Below are 19,801 nucleotides of genomic sequence, written 5' to 3'. Positions count from 1 at the left end.
AATCTGAATTCTGAACATCACATTAAGAGGTCTTTCTTTCTGCATCCCAGAAATATTGCCAAAATCACTCCAGTATTGCCTATGAACAATAAGCAAGCTTTTATCTCTTCCCGTCTGGATTAATGTAACTTCTTAATTTCTTGTTAAAGTGACCTCAACTGGTTTAGAATACGGCAGCCAGGTTTTGACAAACACTAAACAAAAATAGCACATTACCTATTCGTTTCATTTGTGTTTTAATTTTGTTTTGTTTGTTATACTGCTTTTATTGTTAAGTAGTCTTCATGCACTATCATGCATTTTTATTAACTGTGAAGCACTTTGAAACTGCTGTTTTGTAAAGTGCTATATAAATTAAGCTTACTTACTTACTGATCCCTACAGTGGCGGGTGAGTGATTTTTTCCTCTTTGCCACTCAGACTACAACAATTTTTTCAGCCTAATTACAAACTGATGCAGCAAGAAGAAAAACTGAGCTAATTTAACCTTGTTCTATATTACAGGATTTTTCCTTTCACTATGTTTTGGTTGATATGGAGGTACTCAATTTTACAATTTCATAACCTCTTACCTCTTTTTTATTTTATATATTTGATAATGTGGATCACTGATTCTACTTTTATTGTATTTGGTTGATTACTGATTCTAATTGATTGTATTTTTGTTATTTCTTTGCACTACATTACCCTGTGCTGCTATGCCAACTTGGATTTCCCCCATGGGGGATTAATAAAGGAACATCTTATCTTGTGATACTATCGACCTTTAATCCAGAACCTAAAGTCACAAACCATATGAAGTGTGTCTTTTTACTTTAATATATAATTTTATTTAGCTACCCAAGCCAAATATGAATCCATCCATTCACGTATGTGTTCATCTGTTCACATATCTATCCATCCATCTAATCATCCATCCATCCAAACTGAGTAGCAGAGTGCAGTCGCTACAGTGCAGCTGGGTGGCTATCGGCCCACAGCTACGGCTAAAAGATTGGCGGTTTCAGTGGCGGGGCTTCATTAGTCTAGACAAGCACAATTCAATTAGATTTCAATTAGTACAATGGTGGAGGTCAGAGACGCGGTGGGTTCCCCAGTAATTAATCCACGGAGCCGAGCTGAGCTAAACTGAGCTGAGGCAGGCATAGCAGGGCCATCTAGATGGCTGGATGGGCACAATGCATACAAACCCTCTGGGTGTGTGGGGATGGGTGGGGGTGGGTAGGATGGATGGGATGGATGGGATGGGGGGTGTCTGCCAACAGATCCCCACTGACCTTGATTCACACCACACACACTCAGTGGGGGGAGAGGGAGGGGTGGGAGGGATAGATAGTGATCTGGCACACGCAGACACACACACCCCCACGTAGCCATGAGCGTGCTGAAAGACACACATACAAACAAAACACACACAACTGCACATGCAGATTTACATCTGATGTACACACAAGCACACGGACAACACAAGGAGAGAGGGAGAGCAGGGATGGAGGGATGGATTGACAAGGGGGAAAAAGGTGGAAGAGAGATAGATACTCATCTGACAGACAGAGGGATGAATGGAGGGATTGATAGACTAGTCTGACATCCTTACAGAGGAATGAAAGAACGAGCAGAGAGACATGATGAAAGAGCGGCGTTGCTGCTGACTGAGAGAGATAGCCAACCATTCATCCGTCTGACACCAAGGGGATGGGAAGAAGACGAAAGAGAGAGAGAGAGAGAGAGAGAGAGAGAGAGAGAGAGAGAGAGAGAGAGAAAGCCATGCTGTCTTTGCTGTAGTCAACACAGCTTCGTCGCTCTACCCTGTGCACTGTCCATCGGTCTGTGGTAATACTGCTCCCACCATCTGCTGCCATGAACACACAGACACATACTCATGCGGATGCACACAGACAAAGTGCTGCTGGCTGGTTACATCAGCAGCACTAAGTCATATAACAAAGCCCATAGTCACAGATCGAGATTATACAAGAGGTCTGCGAGTGACAACCATCAGTGTTAACATGGCATCCTCTGTAGTGTGCTGATTTGAAAGATTTGAATTTCTTTCATCTGTTGGACAAAAAACTCCAAAATGTCTTACTTTTGATTTGCCAGTTGCACCTTTCTGAGTGAGTTTCATGGACCCTGGAGCAATAAAATTTCTTATGAGCAAAAAGGAAATGAAAAATACACACATACACACACACATACACAAAAAGTTATAAAAGGTCCTCGGGCAAAAGGAGATATATTCCCTGCCTGTGCTGAGCTCTGCCTGTCAGGCTAAAGAGACACGAATGGAGAGCTGGTATCAAAACAGTTCATGCTTATTAGTAATAATAAGAAACTTGCTCAAGGACTCCTCAGCAGGTAAACATAATACAAAGCTATAAGTTATATGAGGGGATAAATGCATAAACGCATCCTTCTGCAGTGTTAACAAAGATGGAGGCATCATCAAGTCATGCCGTATGTACACCAGAACAAACATTTGTTGTTGGAGTGTGCGTGCGTGTTTGGTCTCTCCTGTATTGCGACAGATGGCAGCCCAGACTGTTAGGGGTTCAATAGCGCATCACGAAGGGCCAGAAAACAGCCTACCGCTTGTGTTTGTGAGTATATATGTGTGTGCGAGCACCGTAGCAGCCAGCATAGGGGATGCTGAAACCCAAAACTGATCCGGTTAATCTAGGAGGGGGAGGTGGAGGCGGAAGGGTCACTCACACACACACACACAGACACCATGTGGAACAGCAGTCAATCACAATTTGGTCAAGCTGGCACAGGCAAGCAGAGAATTAGGAAGGATTATCTATGGGGAGGAGGAGTGGTGTGTGAAGCCTATTGCGCTGTATCACATAACAGGACAGGGTTGGGACCCACTGGCCGTCACCATCACCTGTCTGTCAGTGTCTGTCTGTATGTTCAATTGCCTGTCAGTTTGTCACAAGTTTGAATGTATCAGTTGAAAAAATAGTATTAGTGATGTGATAACATGCAAACACATTGATATGATAAAAGGATAAAATGAGACTACGATAGCCAAAAAAATAAAAAATAAAAAAAATCAGCCAATGCCATCACCAGAATCCTTTGTGGCTTTTATAAACCATCATGCAAATTTTAACCGAATTTCAATAAAATCTCCAAAACAGAAATGCCAAGTGAATTTTCATTGCACCAGTTCGGCAGTCAGTGTTATTAAAACCGTTGCTGAAGAAGACAGCGCAACAAAATTATGAATTAAATTAGCGGCAGTCAAACCTGAAAAGTGAAAAAAACAATGCAGAAAACATGACGGAAATATGGAATTTCTGTTTATTTTGTATATTAATTTGAGGAACGTTCCAGTCTCCTCATCGCTCTCCACAGATCTGATGTTTTTGTCTGACGATTTTTTTCCAGTCTCTTCAGTGGATGCTTGCGTCACTTGTCCATATTAGACTGTGTTAGACACGCAGAATAAAAATTAGCATAAAATTAGATATTCAGATATTTATTTTTGAACATATTTTAACATAGATAAACATTTTTGATGAGGATCCCTTAAATGTGGTTGTTAAAGAGAGACGGTTTCTAAATTACCTCAAATATATCTTTGGCATTTCTGTGCTGCACTTACTTGTTAATTATCAGCCAACATTACACTGAGTTGCCAGTTTATTAGGAACACCTAGCTAAAACGGATGCAGTTTAATACAACAGTCCTGCAATTATCCAACATTTTACAAAGGTTTTTTTTTGGTGAAACAGTTTTAGAGATGTTAAATTAACTGTATGGTCATTTTGGAGGCTGCAGTTTGTGGTGCGATTGTTACTCTGACAGGTGTTTGTATTATTTTGTCCACCCCATTTATCTCAATGGGAGTAGGCTGACTAAAGGAGACACCTCTGTATAATACAAAACAGTTCAACTGCACCACAAACTACATGATTTAAACATGAGATACATCCTTTAAAATTACCATACAGTTGAATCAACACCTCTGAACATTATGGCCTTCGTGAGGGTGGGATTTATTGCAAGACTGTTGAATTAGCCTATATTATTTTACACCTATTATAGCTAGGTGTGCCAAATGAACTGGAGTTTATAAAAGCTAACATCAGATAATATCAGATTTGCCACCCCCCCCTCCCACACACACACACAATTTTTTATATTAGGTCAGTCCAGGTTTCAGTCTCTCTTTCTGTCTGCCTGTCACATGGAAGTGTTCTGTTCAAGCAGCTGTCTGTTTTTCCACCACTGGCAGCGGCTGCATGAGAGAGACAGCAACTGTGAAACAGATGCAGGTCTGGGAGTGATTGGGAAAGAAATGATTCTGTCTGCTTGTCTTCTCTGTCTATCTGTGTAGCCTCTGGCACACTTTCCACCAATACATGAGCATTCACACGGTATAAGCAGGCATGCCTATGCGTGGATGCATTCATTCGAACCAAACACCTACAAACAAAACATTTTCTCTTTCTTGTGCCCTTACTCTTATCGCTGTCTCATTCCTCCCTCGCTTTTCGCTCCTTTCGTTCTTTACCTCTCCTCCTTAGCCCCTTTGTTCTTCCTTTCGCCTGTGTGTCTCAGAGACATGCACAGACACATTCAGATAGCACATGAAATAATAACTGGCTGGTGAAATATTTAGGAAAAGGGCACATGAATAGATGAGATGTACCAAGTGTGGCAGAGGAGTGTCAGTGCCCCTTGTGTATATGTTTGTGTGTGTGTGTGCCTGCTGAAGTGAGCAGCAATGAACATAAGCAACAGCTCATTGGTTTGGACTGTGTGTGGATGAAAGACTGAAGACGAGCTGCAGGGAAGAAAGTAACTTGCATATCAGCCATGTTTTTATGGCGCCCTCACATTTTCCTCTTCCTGACAGTTTTGCCTGCATTTCCGCAGCGCACTCCAAAGTTTTGATTAGACAGAGCCACACTGCCAGTTTCTCAACAACAGAAGCTCATTTAGAGTTGGTGGCCCTCTCGTTGTGCTGAGACCCAGTGAATCTTTACCACTCACTCATTCTACTAGCTAGCCAGTCAGTCATTCAGTTTGACAGTCAATTAACAAGCCAACGCCCGCACAGCTAGCCAACCAGCCTGTAAACCAAAAATAAAACATTCAGTCAATCAGCAAGCCAGTCAGTCCACCAGTTCACCAGTCCGCCTGTCAGTCATTCATTCAGAGAGCTAGTCAGTTAATGCTGCAGCTCACCAGTCAGCCACTAAGCCAGCGGTGGATTACAAATGAGGGAAAGATTGGCAGCCAAAAGAGTCTCTGGACTCCATCCAAGCCTCGCTCTGATCATTTCTTTTAATGACAAAGAAGAGAACACAGGATTTAAGGATATAAAATGGCCCGTTTTTTTTAATCAGAGAGCAGACTTAATCTGGGTGGCTGCTGATGTCTGCTAGAAGTTGTTGGTTGCTTGTATGACTTTTTGCTTGTTCCGTGGGGCGTCTCACTGCAGCTGTATTGTTTTTACTTGACTTTTTGCCATTTTATGGGGTTGCCGTTGAAAGGCTGAATTAAATTAAATGTAAACAAGATGAGGAGATGAGGACAAAGGAAAGCAGGGGAGAATGTCATCTGTGGGAGGTGACAGAAATCCGCTGTGCTGTTTACCGTACATGTCTTTCATTGCAGCCACAAATGTTGGGGAAAAACAAACTGCCTGACACAGCTAGTTGCCAAAAAATAAAAAATAGGTCTAGCGGGCGAGAAAGCAAACAGCGCCCGGTTGCATATCCAAAAATCTCTATATATACACATTAGCAAGTGCTTACACAATTCAACACGCACTAATAATTAGTTAGTTCTGCAGCTATAAAATTAACTCACAAATTCCATCTCATGTACATAACACAAACACACACACACACATGGAAATCCAAATTTAAGACACACACAAAAACACTCTCATAGTGGCTCTGCCCTCATTAATGGAGCATATGTGATTGCTGTGGCCACATATTTGGCATTAGTTTGTTTACTTGGCCGTAAAAATAAAGTGTTACCCTACGCATGGCCAAAGGAGAAGGAAGCCCTCCCTATACAGACTCTCTCTCATACACACACACACGATTATATTTAGGTTGCAAACAGTTACTTAGATTGTGCCACCTGTGTTCTCATCCCTTCTTCCCTTTTTTCTCTTTGTCCCCGAACGCATACTCACACTCCCGATAATTATTCGACAGATGCTTTATTGTCATGACATTCCCAAAGCAGAAAGTGACTGAATGACGTTCATGCATGATGTAATAATACTGATCAGAGAAGATCTGATTATGTATCCACTGTGTTTTGTCAAGTAACACTGTTGTAATTGAGGGGCAACAATCCACACTTTAAACAACTTCACTGAAACAAAGTCCAACTTTCCCTCTCTTTCTCTTTTACACTCGCTCTATTCTCTCGTCATACGCTTGCAGAATAAAATCTCGTCTAATCTTCGTCCTCTAGACTACAGCCGCCACAACTCCTAGGGCTGGGGAAAATATTCTCATATCAGCTGGTAATTCTTAAAATTAGTAAATGTTGTAGGCTATATTCCCTAATGTGCCATTTTAACAGTTTCTTGAATAACTTCTGTTCAGAGATTGTTTACTGTAACCAGCTACCTAATGACATTGGCAAAATACTTCTATATCAATTTACATGCAGAATAGGTTTACTATATGATCGTATGTATTATTTTAATTTAAACACAGGCAAATACATTTTATGTTGCCTTTTAGTTTATGGTTTGCCATTTAAAATGTGTGCTTCCACGGTAGCTGTCATTGTTGTATGGCGTCATTCAGCTGCTTCTCAGTGAAGTCGGGGTACATACTTTTCACAAGTAAGAACTCCGGCAAATGGCTTTCCATGATACTTTTTCTAGTTAGTATGAAATTTTCGAGTTGCCTGAAACTCTGCATTAGGCAAACGTGCCAATATTACATCAGAAACCTGCACAAAAGGTGTTTGTGTTTGTAAGGGTGTTAACACTTACATGAATATATGTGTACAATGATGTAAAATACGTGTGAGTCTTACATCTTATCAGTCCTGTTTTCAGCCTAGAAGTTATAGACATCTTTCTTAACCATGAAAACACAGTAACCCCCCCCCTCCCCCCTCTCTCTGGAGTGTGGCAGCCAATCAAGGGCTTGTACATTCACAGCAACAGTCGAGGTCGGCTGGAGCATTATTTATTGTTATTGTTGTTGGCACAAAGTGCACACACACAAACCACCACCACTCTTTCCACTTCTTCTCCCAGATCCAAACACACACACATTTAAACAGCTGAACGCACACACACAAGCCCTTTTACAGGAGAACAAGGACAAATACAAACACATTCATGGCACACACACACCAAGACATACATATACTTACACACAAGGACATTTAACACTTAAGAGCAACCACACACACGTATACAGAACTAACACAACAAACAAGGCAACACATATTGTTAATACAGAAATGTATACACTCACAAAGCACTAAAGAGACACGGACACATTAACACTTTAAACCAAAAACACACATTAACACACCTCACACATATCCACACACACACACACGTTCACGCAGTTCTGATAACGCTTGCCACAAAAATCCAGTGGAACCAATTACAGCTCCGCTCGCCTGGCAAATCAGCCCTCAGTTTTTAACCTTTTCCTGCCAAAGAGCGAGGAGAACAAAGTCTGACTTCTTCTCTGGAACGAAAACAATAACACTGCTCGAGCCTTGGGTGTACTTTTCATCTATTTCTACTTTCCTTATCGTTTCCAAAGGGACACAGAAGGGTTGAAAAGAGCGGGATTCAAGGCAGCTCTGTCCTCTCTGGCTGTTTGGGCAGAGCAAAGCCTGTTTGCTGAGAAGTCACTTAAGTCAGAGGTTCTCAAACTTTTTCAAGTCAAGGACCCCTAAACTGACACAAATTCGACCACGGACCCCATTTGATTTTGCCCCAGGGACCCCCATCTGATAGGATTTTGGTTTATAGATGTTTTATTACAGAAGGTATGAAACCCATGACCAAAATAGCCAGAGCCTTCATTCTGTGATTTTGTTACTTATGGATGGAATTATAGTGAAAACAAATGATTCCACTTTTTGATGATGACCCCCTGGAATCACCTCAAGGACCTCTGGGGGTCTCCGGACCCCATTTTGAGAACAACTGACTTCAGGTGTTACAGGTGTTAGTTGTGTATTTACACAGTACCATCAAAACTTTGTAAGATTTACTTCAAATCACATATATTTCACTTTACTGTTGACCATTTTTAACCACTCAACTCAATTATAGTATAAAAACCAATTTGAAGAAACTCTGACTTTGCTTCAAACGAACACTCTATAAACAGATTCATTGCTCCTGCTTTTCTCTCAAAGTTTGATTATCATCTTGAGGTAATTAGCAGTAACAAGAAGAGAATTTTGAATATCTGAGATTTGAAAGTCAACTGCTGCAACGCCCGATGCAACAAAGCTTATATAGCCCTTTTCACAATGTCCAACTGTGCTTATGGTTTGGCTTCTGACTTCATTTTGTGGCTACATACTTGCTTCTTAATGCAGTGCTTTCTAGCAGCCGACTATGATTTTTTTACTGGATATACTAGATCTTCCTTGAATGCACCAAAAGGAGTTTAGACAGGGGTTATATTTCAGCGGTGCTTAGAAAAGCAGATATGCTGAAAAAAACCCTGGATGAACTGCACATTTTACAAATAACCCTGCTCTGAATTTATGAGACACACAAACACAAACTTCTGTATGCAAATGTACACGCAGACATATGTACACACACCACAAACACACATGCATGCAAGCGGACACACACACACACACACACACACAACTGTTCTTTGCACACCTCTCACACCTCTCCACAGATCACATTTCATAGCAACACCAGAAATAAAAGTTCCACTGGCAAAGGATGGCTGCAGAGGAAGAAGGAGAGAGAGAGAAAAAACAGAAAGGGAGACAAACAGAAGAGAGACAGAAGGAGAGAGATAGTGGCTATCGATCGGTTGGAGTTGGCTCAATCTGGGATTGAACTTTATCACAAACGCAGAACATCGCAGCAGGAAGCTCTCTGATTTGCCTCTAAAGGAGAGAACAGAGGAATGTTCACACTCTATTCTTCCTTTGCATCTCTCATTCATTTTCATTTCTCTTTCCACCCCTGGCCGTGCCTTTTTAAAGAATTATTTCTCTCTCCGTTTTTCCCCCTTTCTTGGCTCTTACATCTTTCACTTTCTCCCTTTGTTTTTCCCTTCTCTCTTGTTTCCCTCAGCGTCTCTCTCGCCCTTCTATTCCAGCCACTGGCTTATTAGCATTCTCTCTGTACATATAATTGATTCCTCATGCCTTCCTCTTGTGAAAATGTCATTCATAATTCTGTGTGATAGCTAGCTGACTGACTTGCTGGCTGACTTAGTGGTTGGCTGGCTGGCTGGCTGCAAGGCAAAGTGGCCACTGACCCATTTGTAGCAGATACAAAAAGAGTGACAACCAAATCTGATTATAGCAACCGGACCGGGGCCTCTGTGAAACGAATGGCCTAAGCCAGACTGAGCCTAAGCTGTCATTCATCCTTCTGTGCTTTTAATCTATGTATTTAACCTTTATTTTACCCAGTCAGGTAAATTAACAGCACATTCTCACTGCTAATGAAGGGTGAAACTGAAGGAGGGAAGGGACTTTAAGGTGGCATTAAAGGGGAAGTACTTGTGCACTCACAACCTTTCTTAGTAGTAATGGAAATAGAAGTGGAATTACACTATCAATTAAACAGTATGTGTGTGTATGTGTGTACTGTTTGCTTATCATCAGAAATTAGCAAATGGACAGATGACAGTTGTTCTGTCCAATTTACACACACGATAACACAGACAGGGCTCTTCTCACACACACGCCACAATGCACACAAACAGTGTCACATATACACACCTAGAGACAACTAAACACTAATGGACACATACATACAAACAAGCAAATGCACACAACAGACACAAAAAGCAAGAGAGAGAGAGAGAGATTGGAGTTGAGAGACAAGACATGGAGAGAGATGGAGAGACAGATAGAAAGAGACAGACAGACAGGAGAAAGAGACATAAGGAGGTACTTACCGGATGCCTGCCCTGAGGGTACATGATCCCAGGAGAGGAGAGGCTGCCAGTCCGTTTGATGGCCAGGTTAGTCCCCTGGCCCTCCACTCCTCTGCCCTCCACCGGTTACACGGTCACACACACACACACACACACAAACACACTTTAACACACTCAGCAAGTCCAGTTCCTGTTCCTTAGCTGGGCTGAACACAGCAGTCTTTACTCTTCCAGAGTCTCTCTCCTTCTTTTCTGCCAAGTTCTCCCCCTCTCTGTCTTCTAAGGCGAATTCCTGTTGACACACAACTGAAGAGCGCTCAATCCGTCCGTTCGTTTATCCAACAATGACATGATAAAACGGAGCACCAGACTTTACATCCTCCTCCCCCTCTTTCTTCTCCTCCCTCCTCTTTCTCAGAGTCTTTCTCCCTTTTTCTCAACCTGTGATCAGTCAAGGTCCACACGTAGTGACATGACACAGTGAATTTCATCCAGGCAGGCTCCCCTCTTCTTCTTCTCCTCCTCCTCCCACTCCTCTGCTCCTCGTGCCCCTTCACCCGGCCGTCCAATGGCGAAACATACAAACATAAACACACGCTCAGCTCCGTCCAAATCGTCTTCTTCTCTGCTTTTTCCTCCTCTTCACCCTCTCTCTGACACACTGAAGCCTCTGCCTTGACTGCTGCCGCAGAAAAGAAGGGTAAAAAGGAGGAGAAGAAGAAGTAGAAGGAGGAGGGAGGGAGGGGAGAAGGGAGAGAGAGAGAGAGAGAGAGTGAGAGCTTTGTTTTTAATCTAAATGTGGAAAAAAACGCGAGAGGAAAGCAGGAAAGAACAGCAGGTCAGTGGAGGATCCAGCGGGCTTTTCAGCAGCAAGCCCTAGACTGTAATATATTGTGCCTGTTGGCTTCAACACAAACACGACAGGCTGCTAAAGCTCCTCTTAAGGTGGAACTGAGTAGATAGAGACACCCAGTCACACAGGAAGAGGGGGAAAGAGAGGCAAAGAGAGAGATGGATCTCTTTTCAGTTGTGGTCAGACAGACAAAGCAATCAGTCATGCACAAAGACTCAGGCTCAAACTGATATGAATCGAGATTCACACATACACACACACGTTCCTGCACTCACACACAAATTCATGACAGCTATGTGGAAACACTTGTTACGCACACACACACAGCCACACATACACACATAATAGTTACTCAGAGTGATAAATCTATTACCCATTTTACACGTTGCATTAAAATGCGTCTTGGATGATTGGATAGCAATCCAATTTATGCTTAATCACATAAATCAGGATGCACTGACGAATGCTACTAATCAGATGCTCAAACCTCCTCAGGAAGCGGTCTGAGACGCATTGCATCCAGGTGTTTGTCAAGTGTAAATGCATCACCATGTCAGACCTCACAGGTCACTTTGTAACTCCTCCAAAACAGTGAAATGTCATCCAAAGAGCAACAGAGACGTAACATGACACACCAACACCACAAAAGAGGATAAAGACAATGGGGGCACATTGTGTTTGGGTTTTGTTTGCATCGGTTTTTGCGCAGATTGTTTTACTTGAATAAAATTGTAAACCAAACCGTGCAGCTGTTTGTGTATAAAAACACCACAATGTATCCAGTTCACTGTGTGACCTATGTGGCGTATTCACACACTGAAAACCCTGGAACAAATCAGACACACATACTGTAAATCAGGTAATGCTCCCTTAAATTTGGACCTGAATTTGGCTCATATAAACCCGTAATTTAATAACAGTTGCAAGCATCACACTTTTGCCTTAATCTGATTATAATCAAGTAGTTAGCATCCATGCTGCTTTATTTTCCATACCTAAAGATGCATCATGACAAGGCACGTTGCACATGCTATTACACACTAAGTATGCGCAGAGTAGCTATAAATCACACGAGCCAGAAAAACAAACCTGCACACGCACACAAAATGATATATTTTAATAGTGGCTTTTGAGCCCACTTTTTCCACAGGACAGTCTCTCTTGCATATCCCAAACCTATTAAATACTTCCAAATTTACTGAAACAAATGACAACAACATGCAGCAAACTTATACATGAAACATATAAGTGAATGTTTTTGTTGGTGCTTTCTATTGCCAGGTGATGTAATACCACATTGATTTAACTCAGACGTTTTTACATCAGCTTTTACATTTGCTATTCTTCCCATCAGTTGGTAGGTGGTCTTTCGGTGGAAAACCTCTTGACACACAGGATGCGATTCATTTTACTTTTCCCTTAGCAGCAAAAATGGTTTGACTGGAATAAACAGAGGAACTGGGCATTTCCAACAGCCACCAAGAAAGTGTGGCACCTATAATAGATATTCCAAGGAAACACCACAGCAAAGTCCACTTACCAAAGATCTCATCAAAATCAATAAATGGAGTATCTTAAGGATTACCACTTAACACCCTAAAAATATCCTCTCTACAGCAAGATAAAAACGTCTGCACACCTACTTTTGCAGGACCGCCCAGAATGGACCTGGACCAACTAAGACCAGGTATTTAAAGCCTTTGTACAGTACACCAGTCTGGACCTGCCATCTTTTGCCGCTGTTTATAATGAGTTTATCCAGGGTGGCCCTGCTTCTGAACTTGATCAAACAGCCATTAATCCGACACTGTAAAATCGAACTCAGTCAGTCTTGGCATCCATGGAGGGTTTTCCGGTAAGACAGAGACAGCATTTGATAACAAGTGGGTTAGCCAGAGGGCAGCCCCAAAGCCTCAATTAAGGTCACATACAGACAACCTATTATCCAGTGCAGTCTATTACCAAACACTATAGATCCTTTTGGGGAAACCTAATGCTGGCTTATGTTAACCAATTAAAAGTCCACAAAGTAAGTTTGAATTTGCCCTGTGACTTATTTTAGCCTTTCTTCCAATATCTGATATGAAACATTTGTCTGAGTATTAGAGAAGAGTGTGGATTATATTTTAGGTCCCTCTGGTATTCACATAAGAGAGCAAGATCTTTGACATTAGTGGACATTTTGAGGAAAAAAATAATACAGTACTGTATCATCTTGACATTGTGATGATACAGAACAGTGATGAAGGTCTTGTATGAACAGGTGGAAATCACTGATACTAAGCCGGCCATTTCCATGAAACTACACATTGGGGCACCCGGGTACTGATTTTTTCAGTTGTTTATTCAGATTAAGTAATGTATTTTTTACAAACATTTGTAAGGTAATTAATATCGATTGATGAGTAAAGGTAATAAAATGATGATGGTATTTGTAAATTAATAGTTCTACTTCATCATTTTGACTTCGAATAATGAACAAATTAAATGTATTTTTCAAATTGATTTGCAAAACGGCTGCATTTTACATTTTTTGTTAAATTTATTACATCATATTCAATCTCACAGTTCATTTGTTTTGTTTAGCTGCTTTTAGACTCAATTTCATTATGCTCCGTAACTTAAAGATGCCTCTGTTTAATTTAAAGACTTCTAATACTACTTTTAAAAGAAGTAATTGCACATTTATTCTCTTACAAATTAAAATAAAATTCATAAGTAATGAAACATAACCTTGTTAAATTAAGTAGACTCAGAGGTGTTGCCACTACAGCCTCACTGATTTTAAGACTCCTCTCTACTACATTTTAGTTCATCACAGAATTCAAAAACTTGATCACCAAAGTAAAAGACACAATGTGTCTCATGTTCCTGCTTTTGATCTCGTTCTACTCGCTATCATTTATGTCACTTTATGATGATTGATAATGAAGGAAAATTCAATCTACCATTATCTTACAATTACCACAGTAGTCGCTGTTAAGCAAAAGTTAACTTCAAAAAACACACTAAAAATTAACATATAAATAAATAAATAAACAAACAACTTACAGGGCAGTAACAGTAGCTCTCATTGGCCAGCATTATTTTCAATGTTTGAACCTCTGTCGTCTCCCTCTGTGAATCCTCCATAACTTGAGCCTTGCAGCATCAACACGATGGTCTCAAACTCAGAAACACAGTCTAGAAATCATGTGTGGAGTCAGAAGCCAACAGCTGCCAAAACTATGCAAAAATAGTACCACCATCTGCCTAAAGTTTCCACTTGTAAACATCGATCCATCCAAATTATTCACATCCCAAACCATTTATCCTGTTAAGGGTAGCACAAGGCTGGAACATAGCCCAGCACACACCAGCTGAGAGGCAGCCCCTGAACAGGCCACCTGAGCACATTCACACCTGCAGTACAAGTTTCTTAGTTACCTGACCTGTATGTCCACAGACTGTGGAAGGAAATCCTCACAGACAGAGAGTGGAAGTGCTAACTTCACAAAGAAATGCACAGGCTGTCCAAGATTCAAACCCAGGGCCTTCACATGCTGTGAGGCAACAGTGCTAACGGCCACTTGCTTGCTCAAAAGAACCATTACAGTCCAACAGGTAGAGTGCTGTGACATTTAGGGAGGGAATATGTGCTTCCCAGAGGATGAATGCTTTCAATTTTGGACACTCTAAAAGACACTCTACATATTATTCACTCTGTCTTTCTACCTCTTTCCTGCACGTCGTCCCATCTGCTTTTCATTCAAAATCTCTCTTTCACACAAATACAGACACACACCTACAGTCAGTGGTGGCCACACCACAAACACGATCCTTTCCCAGTACCGTAGCCCAATGTACTAATCAGCATTATCTAATTGTCTAGAAGGGATTCTGCAAGTAATTATTTCCCCAACTCCTCACACTGGGTTTCAGAAAGACAGATGGGCAGGCGTACAAACACACAGACAGACACAGACATCAACACAGTCCAGAAGTTACATAGGTTCAAAGCTTGCAGTTGTATTAAGCACTAGCACTTCATAATTCTGCCTTGATCTATAACATGTTTCCACAGCAACATAGTATGTGGCAAGCAGGTTTGTCAGGTCGCACCTGCCCATGTTGACAATGTGAATCACTTTAAAAGATAACATGTTCACAGTTACATTACCTGTTACTAACCACGAAGGAAAAATATTTATTTTCTCAATAGATGCAAAAAATGTGCTAATTAAAGTGCAGTTTCTCTATAGATTACTGACTTTTGCCACTGTAATACAGGAGGAAATTCAGGGATACAGGCTGAGGGGATCCACAGAGGAGAGTCAGCAACGTCAGACAGATGGTCAGCATCTAAAAACAGAGAAGGACAGGATCGGCTGCTAGAACAGGTACAGTAAAGACACTCAGCTCTCAAATCCCTAAATAGCAGTACCAGATGATATCAGCTGACTACTAAAAAATGAATACATCAGCTAAAAACAGTAGTAAGCATTTCTAGCAGAATAACAGCACTCACACTGTCAGCATTCAGGTCACAAAACATGTAGGCTAAATAACCCCGACTAATCTTTGACAACAACCATATTATATATTTAAGCAGCTGGCATTGCCAAGGACAGTGATTACCAAACTGATGAATGTGGTCTACCCTAATAAAGGAGGTCCACAGGATCAGTTTAATTAGGCTAATATTTAATACATGTGATATAAGAGAATGCATTTGCAGCGTAAACGCTATTCTTTCTGTATTAAAGACTTCAGTTCATCCAGTGTCTCAATATACTGTACTATAGCATTAAAGAAAAGCTTTACCAAATGTGCCTCATGTTTGACTGGATGAAAATTGGCAACCCCTGTTTAGTATTTTTGACAAAATATCATGATAATGTTCTGTGTTTCTGTCATAAATCTAAATATGCTGCCAAACTGTGCTACAATTATTAGCTTCCCAAACGTATCCTACATAATGAATGTGGCTTTTAAACTAACAGGTTGATAGAAACACAAGAGATAAAGAAAACCAGAGCAGCAACATTTTTTCCTGAACATGAACATAAATACTAGAAACTAACGGTTGCTGGAGACGATGTAACTTACATTTCAACAAGGTCACCTGTCAGTTATGTAACTGAGCGTGCCCTGTACTTTTTCTTAAAACAACAACATGCTGTAAATGCGAGGGAAACTCAAGTTTAATGCGCACACATCTTAATTTAGGATACCAGCAACTCTTCGGTTCCACCTTAAAAGCTCTTCCGCGTCTGAGGGCTGTCTCTGCATTCTGATTGGCCGAAGCGATGCCTTGTTATAACCAATCATTCTAAAGGTATCCCACGTTGGGTCCTGATGTCATGGTGCAATCAGGCCAATCGCTGCCGACCAGGCCGCTGAATGGGTGTGGGCGGCGGTGGGGGACAGAGGGTAGCTGAGGAGTCTGTGGGGATTGTGGGCATTGAAGTCCCAATTATTCTGCACACACACACACACACACACACACACACACACACACACACACTCACACACACACTCACACACACACACACACGCAAACATACTCGCGCGCGCCCGCCCACGCACGTTGTCAGTCACGCTACATAAATGCTCAGTAAATTCCGCCGTTAATTTCAACCCCGCTATTTCTACTGCGCACACACACAGGGCTACAGTATATATACACACACACACACACACACACACACACACACACACACAAACACACACACACACAGTGGGTAAACACCTCACTTGTGAGTGAAGTCGGGTCGAAATTAAAGATTTTTTTTTTACTTCTTGCCAGTTTTCTTTATTCCACTTCAAAACCTGAAATCAAAATGAGTAAATGGATGTCCTTCACATGCCAAAATTAGAATAATGAGGCACATGGAACAACATAAATCATAACCTACAGGGATGTAAGAGGTCAACTGTGACTTATAACCTAACCTGCATTGTGTTTCTGCTTTGAAATATTGCAGACAATTTACTCCTGTTATTTTTGGTTTGTTCTGATCATTCTTTCTTTCTTTCTTTCTTTGTATCACAAATAGTAGCTCTATCTTGTTTCAAATACACAAATACAAATGCACACATTTGCACACATACAGAGTCTAAGCAACTGAATTTGTCCTTTGTCCATTTTTTCCATATGTAACACAAACACACACTCCCTCTCTGCGTTCCTCGCTTGTTGCATGCATCTCATTTCAGAGTGATACTGTAATATTTGGTGTGTCTCAACACACAGAGCACATTTTATGCCAATGCTGCCACAGAATAAAAATAAAAACCTCCTGACTCCCATTTTACTCTCTGTATCGTTTTTACTTTTGTGGAAAGTCGAAGCTTTACATGTGCATGTATTTTTCTGTACTGCCATATTGATGAATGTACAGCTGTGGAATGCAATATGCATGGTAGGGAAAGAGGTCCCGACTGTACCTAATTATGAAAGAAAAGATCCATGCTGGGGCACAGTAAGATCAACACAGACTGCGATGTTCAGCGATGTATGAATACGTAATTGGCATTTTCTGTACATGCTCCTGCTAAATCCGCCTCACCTACAGTACATCTTATTTAGTTAGTGATTTTGAGTGCCCCTTGATGGTGGTGATAGTAAGCCAGAGTGTTTTTGACCCAAGAAGAGAGGTAAGACTTTCTAAATGTGTTTCAACGACGTGTCTATGTTGCCTGCATGGGCTGTTGATGCTGCTATTAATGGAGAAACTGGTATCTCTGCAGTAGGTTTTCCGCTTTTTTTCTGGAAACAACAGACTTGCTCTTTGACTGTAAAAGTCAGGCACCAAGACCTGACATTTACCATTGAAATGCATGAGATGTCAAACTGATTTGTAGCTAAATGTGATATCAGATCATGTGTTGTTTTGTTTGAAATGTTTTATATAAAGTCTTAATGAAAGCGGAAAGTCTGCACAACTGGAAACTGACTGATATTCATATGTATTGTATGCTAATTAACTTTTCCTGTGTCTTGAATTCAGATCTGTTTGTTCCGTGTTTCAACCACATCTCACCACTTTCATCTGCAAATGTAGCTTGCCCAGTTGTTTTCATTGATCACCTGGTAAGGGTGAAAAGAAAGGTCGAGGAGGCCAAGCACATCTGTTGATGAAGAGCACGGGAAGAGGTGAAAAGCTGTGGGGAAAAAGCAAGTAAGAGTAAGAGGTTCTTGAGTTAAGATTTGTTAGTCAGAATCTCTGTTGTACTCTATTCTGCTTTGCTTCTGTTCTTTTATAATATGATATTTGAAGAAGGAAATGAAAGATCCACCACCGACTGACCTCTTCACACACACACACAGTTGTCACTCAGTGGTCGGTCAGTGAAATGGTCTGCAGATCTGCACTGATTAATCCATGCAGTAATAGGAAACAGCAGAGAGAGAAACCCTATCCCTATAATGTGGGACTCTGGATAAACTCTGGTCTGGTTTGATGCTGGATAAATAGACGCCTATTCACACGCGGGCACACAAACACAACTTCCCGCACACATACAGGCAAACACACGGGGCAGATAAAACTGCCATGTGTATGTACCTGTGGTGTGTTACAAGTCCCTGAGCGCCTGCAAACACATGTGATCCTCTGACCTTGTAGTGCAAACATTTAGCTTTTCTGTGTATGGATTTATGTGCATGTGTGTATTTGCTTTTGTGTGTGTGTGTCTGCTTGTGCACGCTTTGACGTGTCTGGGTGCGATTGTGTATGTTTTTGAAAGATCAGTGTGACTTCCTGGCTGCGTGTGTAGCAGGCCCGTATGTGTGGGACATGTGCAGAAACACTCTGTGCCATAATTAGCTTCATCCAACTTATTTCCTGCTTCTGGCTGCAGGAAAGAACTGTGTCAGCCTTGTGCGTATGTGTGTATGGACAGTGACATATTTCTTTGGTTTTGGCACACTGTGCGTGAGTGAACAGCGTACGACGGCTTGTAGCTATTTTAAAATACCTTTTTAATACTACAGCACACCAGCTTCAGGACAATGCAGCAGGACAATGATCCCAAACAGGAGGCCAAAGCAGCCAATGACAAACACAGTATGTAATGGTCTTGACTGACAAGGGCAGCCAGTGGACCTCAGTCCAACTGATTATGTGTTGTGCTCGTCATTGAGACACTAATGTCAATGTTGGACGATTCAGCATAAACTCCCCAAAGGTTGTAATCTTTATGTTCTTTAAAACACAAAAACCTTCAGAAGTTAACATTTACAGCTATTTTCTGCATCCAAAGCCAAAGTTTTTAAAAGTTCCTCCAGTATCTGCGCATGGCAATTGCAGTATGGTTTGTAGAACAGAAAGATTGTTGCTACATAAAGGGGCACACCATTTCTTAGGGATACTGGGGTTGTTGCACTCGTTGAAGAGAAGACGGAAGACAAAAAAAGTACTTGAGCTGGCTTGAGTTCAGACCTTGCAGAGGATCACTTGAGAAGATATCAAATGTGTGCTGATGTGTGGGGGGCTTCAGGTAATAATTTAATATTAAATATCATTCACCACACCTGTGATGATGTGCGTGGTCAGACGTTCAACAGGCATATGCCTCTCAACCGACACAGGTCAGTGCAGCAATGCTTTTCCTCCACATACTATCTAGTGTGAAGTTACTCTTTAACAGTGAGTTTGGAACCCAAAAGACTATCTACAAAACGGGCTACGATTCCACGGTTGTTCCTCTGACGTGGATGTAAATACCTTTAAATTAAAGCTAAACGATAACGTTATAACCTCATAGTCACATTGTTTGGTTTCAAATTCAAAGTGTCAGAGCCAAACACCAGAAAATGTGTTCCCATCCTGCTATTAATGAACTGTGACACATCAGGCT

At 41.3% G+C, this 19,801-nt stretch overlaps 1 protein-coding gene across 4 annotated transcripts in view; it reads right to left on the bottom strand.

Annotated features, from left to right (window-relative positions):
- Window positions 1-16,182, bottom strand: part of tle2b (TLE family member 2, transcriptional corepressor b) — a 98,000-nt gene extending 81,818 nt beyond the window's left edge. For 2 of the 4 annotated variants that reach the window (XM_046050067.1, XM_046050070.1), the window contains exon 1: window positions 10,126-10,964. In XM_046050067.1, the coding sequence (XP_045906023.1) occupies window positions 10,126-10,149 (24 nt within the window). In that variant the 5' untranslated portion in view covers window positions 10,150-10,964. Of the gene's footprint in view, window positions 1-10,125; window positions 10,965-15,207; window positions 15,299-16,045 lie in introns of those variants that run through there. The other 2 variants (XM_046050068.1, XM_046050069.1) reach the window with 2 other exon arrangements.
- Between the last annotated feature and the right edge of the window lie 3,619 nt (window positions 16,183-19,801).

This window comes from Micropterus dolomieu, linkage group LG05, assembly GCF_021292245.1.
Source record: "Micropterus dolomieu isolate WLL.071019.BEF.003 ecotype Adirondacks linkage group LG05, ASM2129224v1, whole genome shotgun sequence".
NCBI classification, from domain to species: Eukaryota; Metazoa; Chordata; class Actinopteri; order Centrarchiformes; family Centrarchidae; genus Micropterus; species Micropterus dolomieu.
Note: the sequence above shows the minus strand (reverse complement) of the source record. Positions and strands in the feature narration are given on the sequence as shown.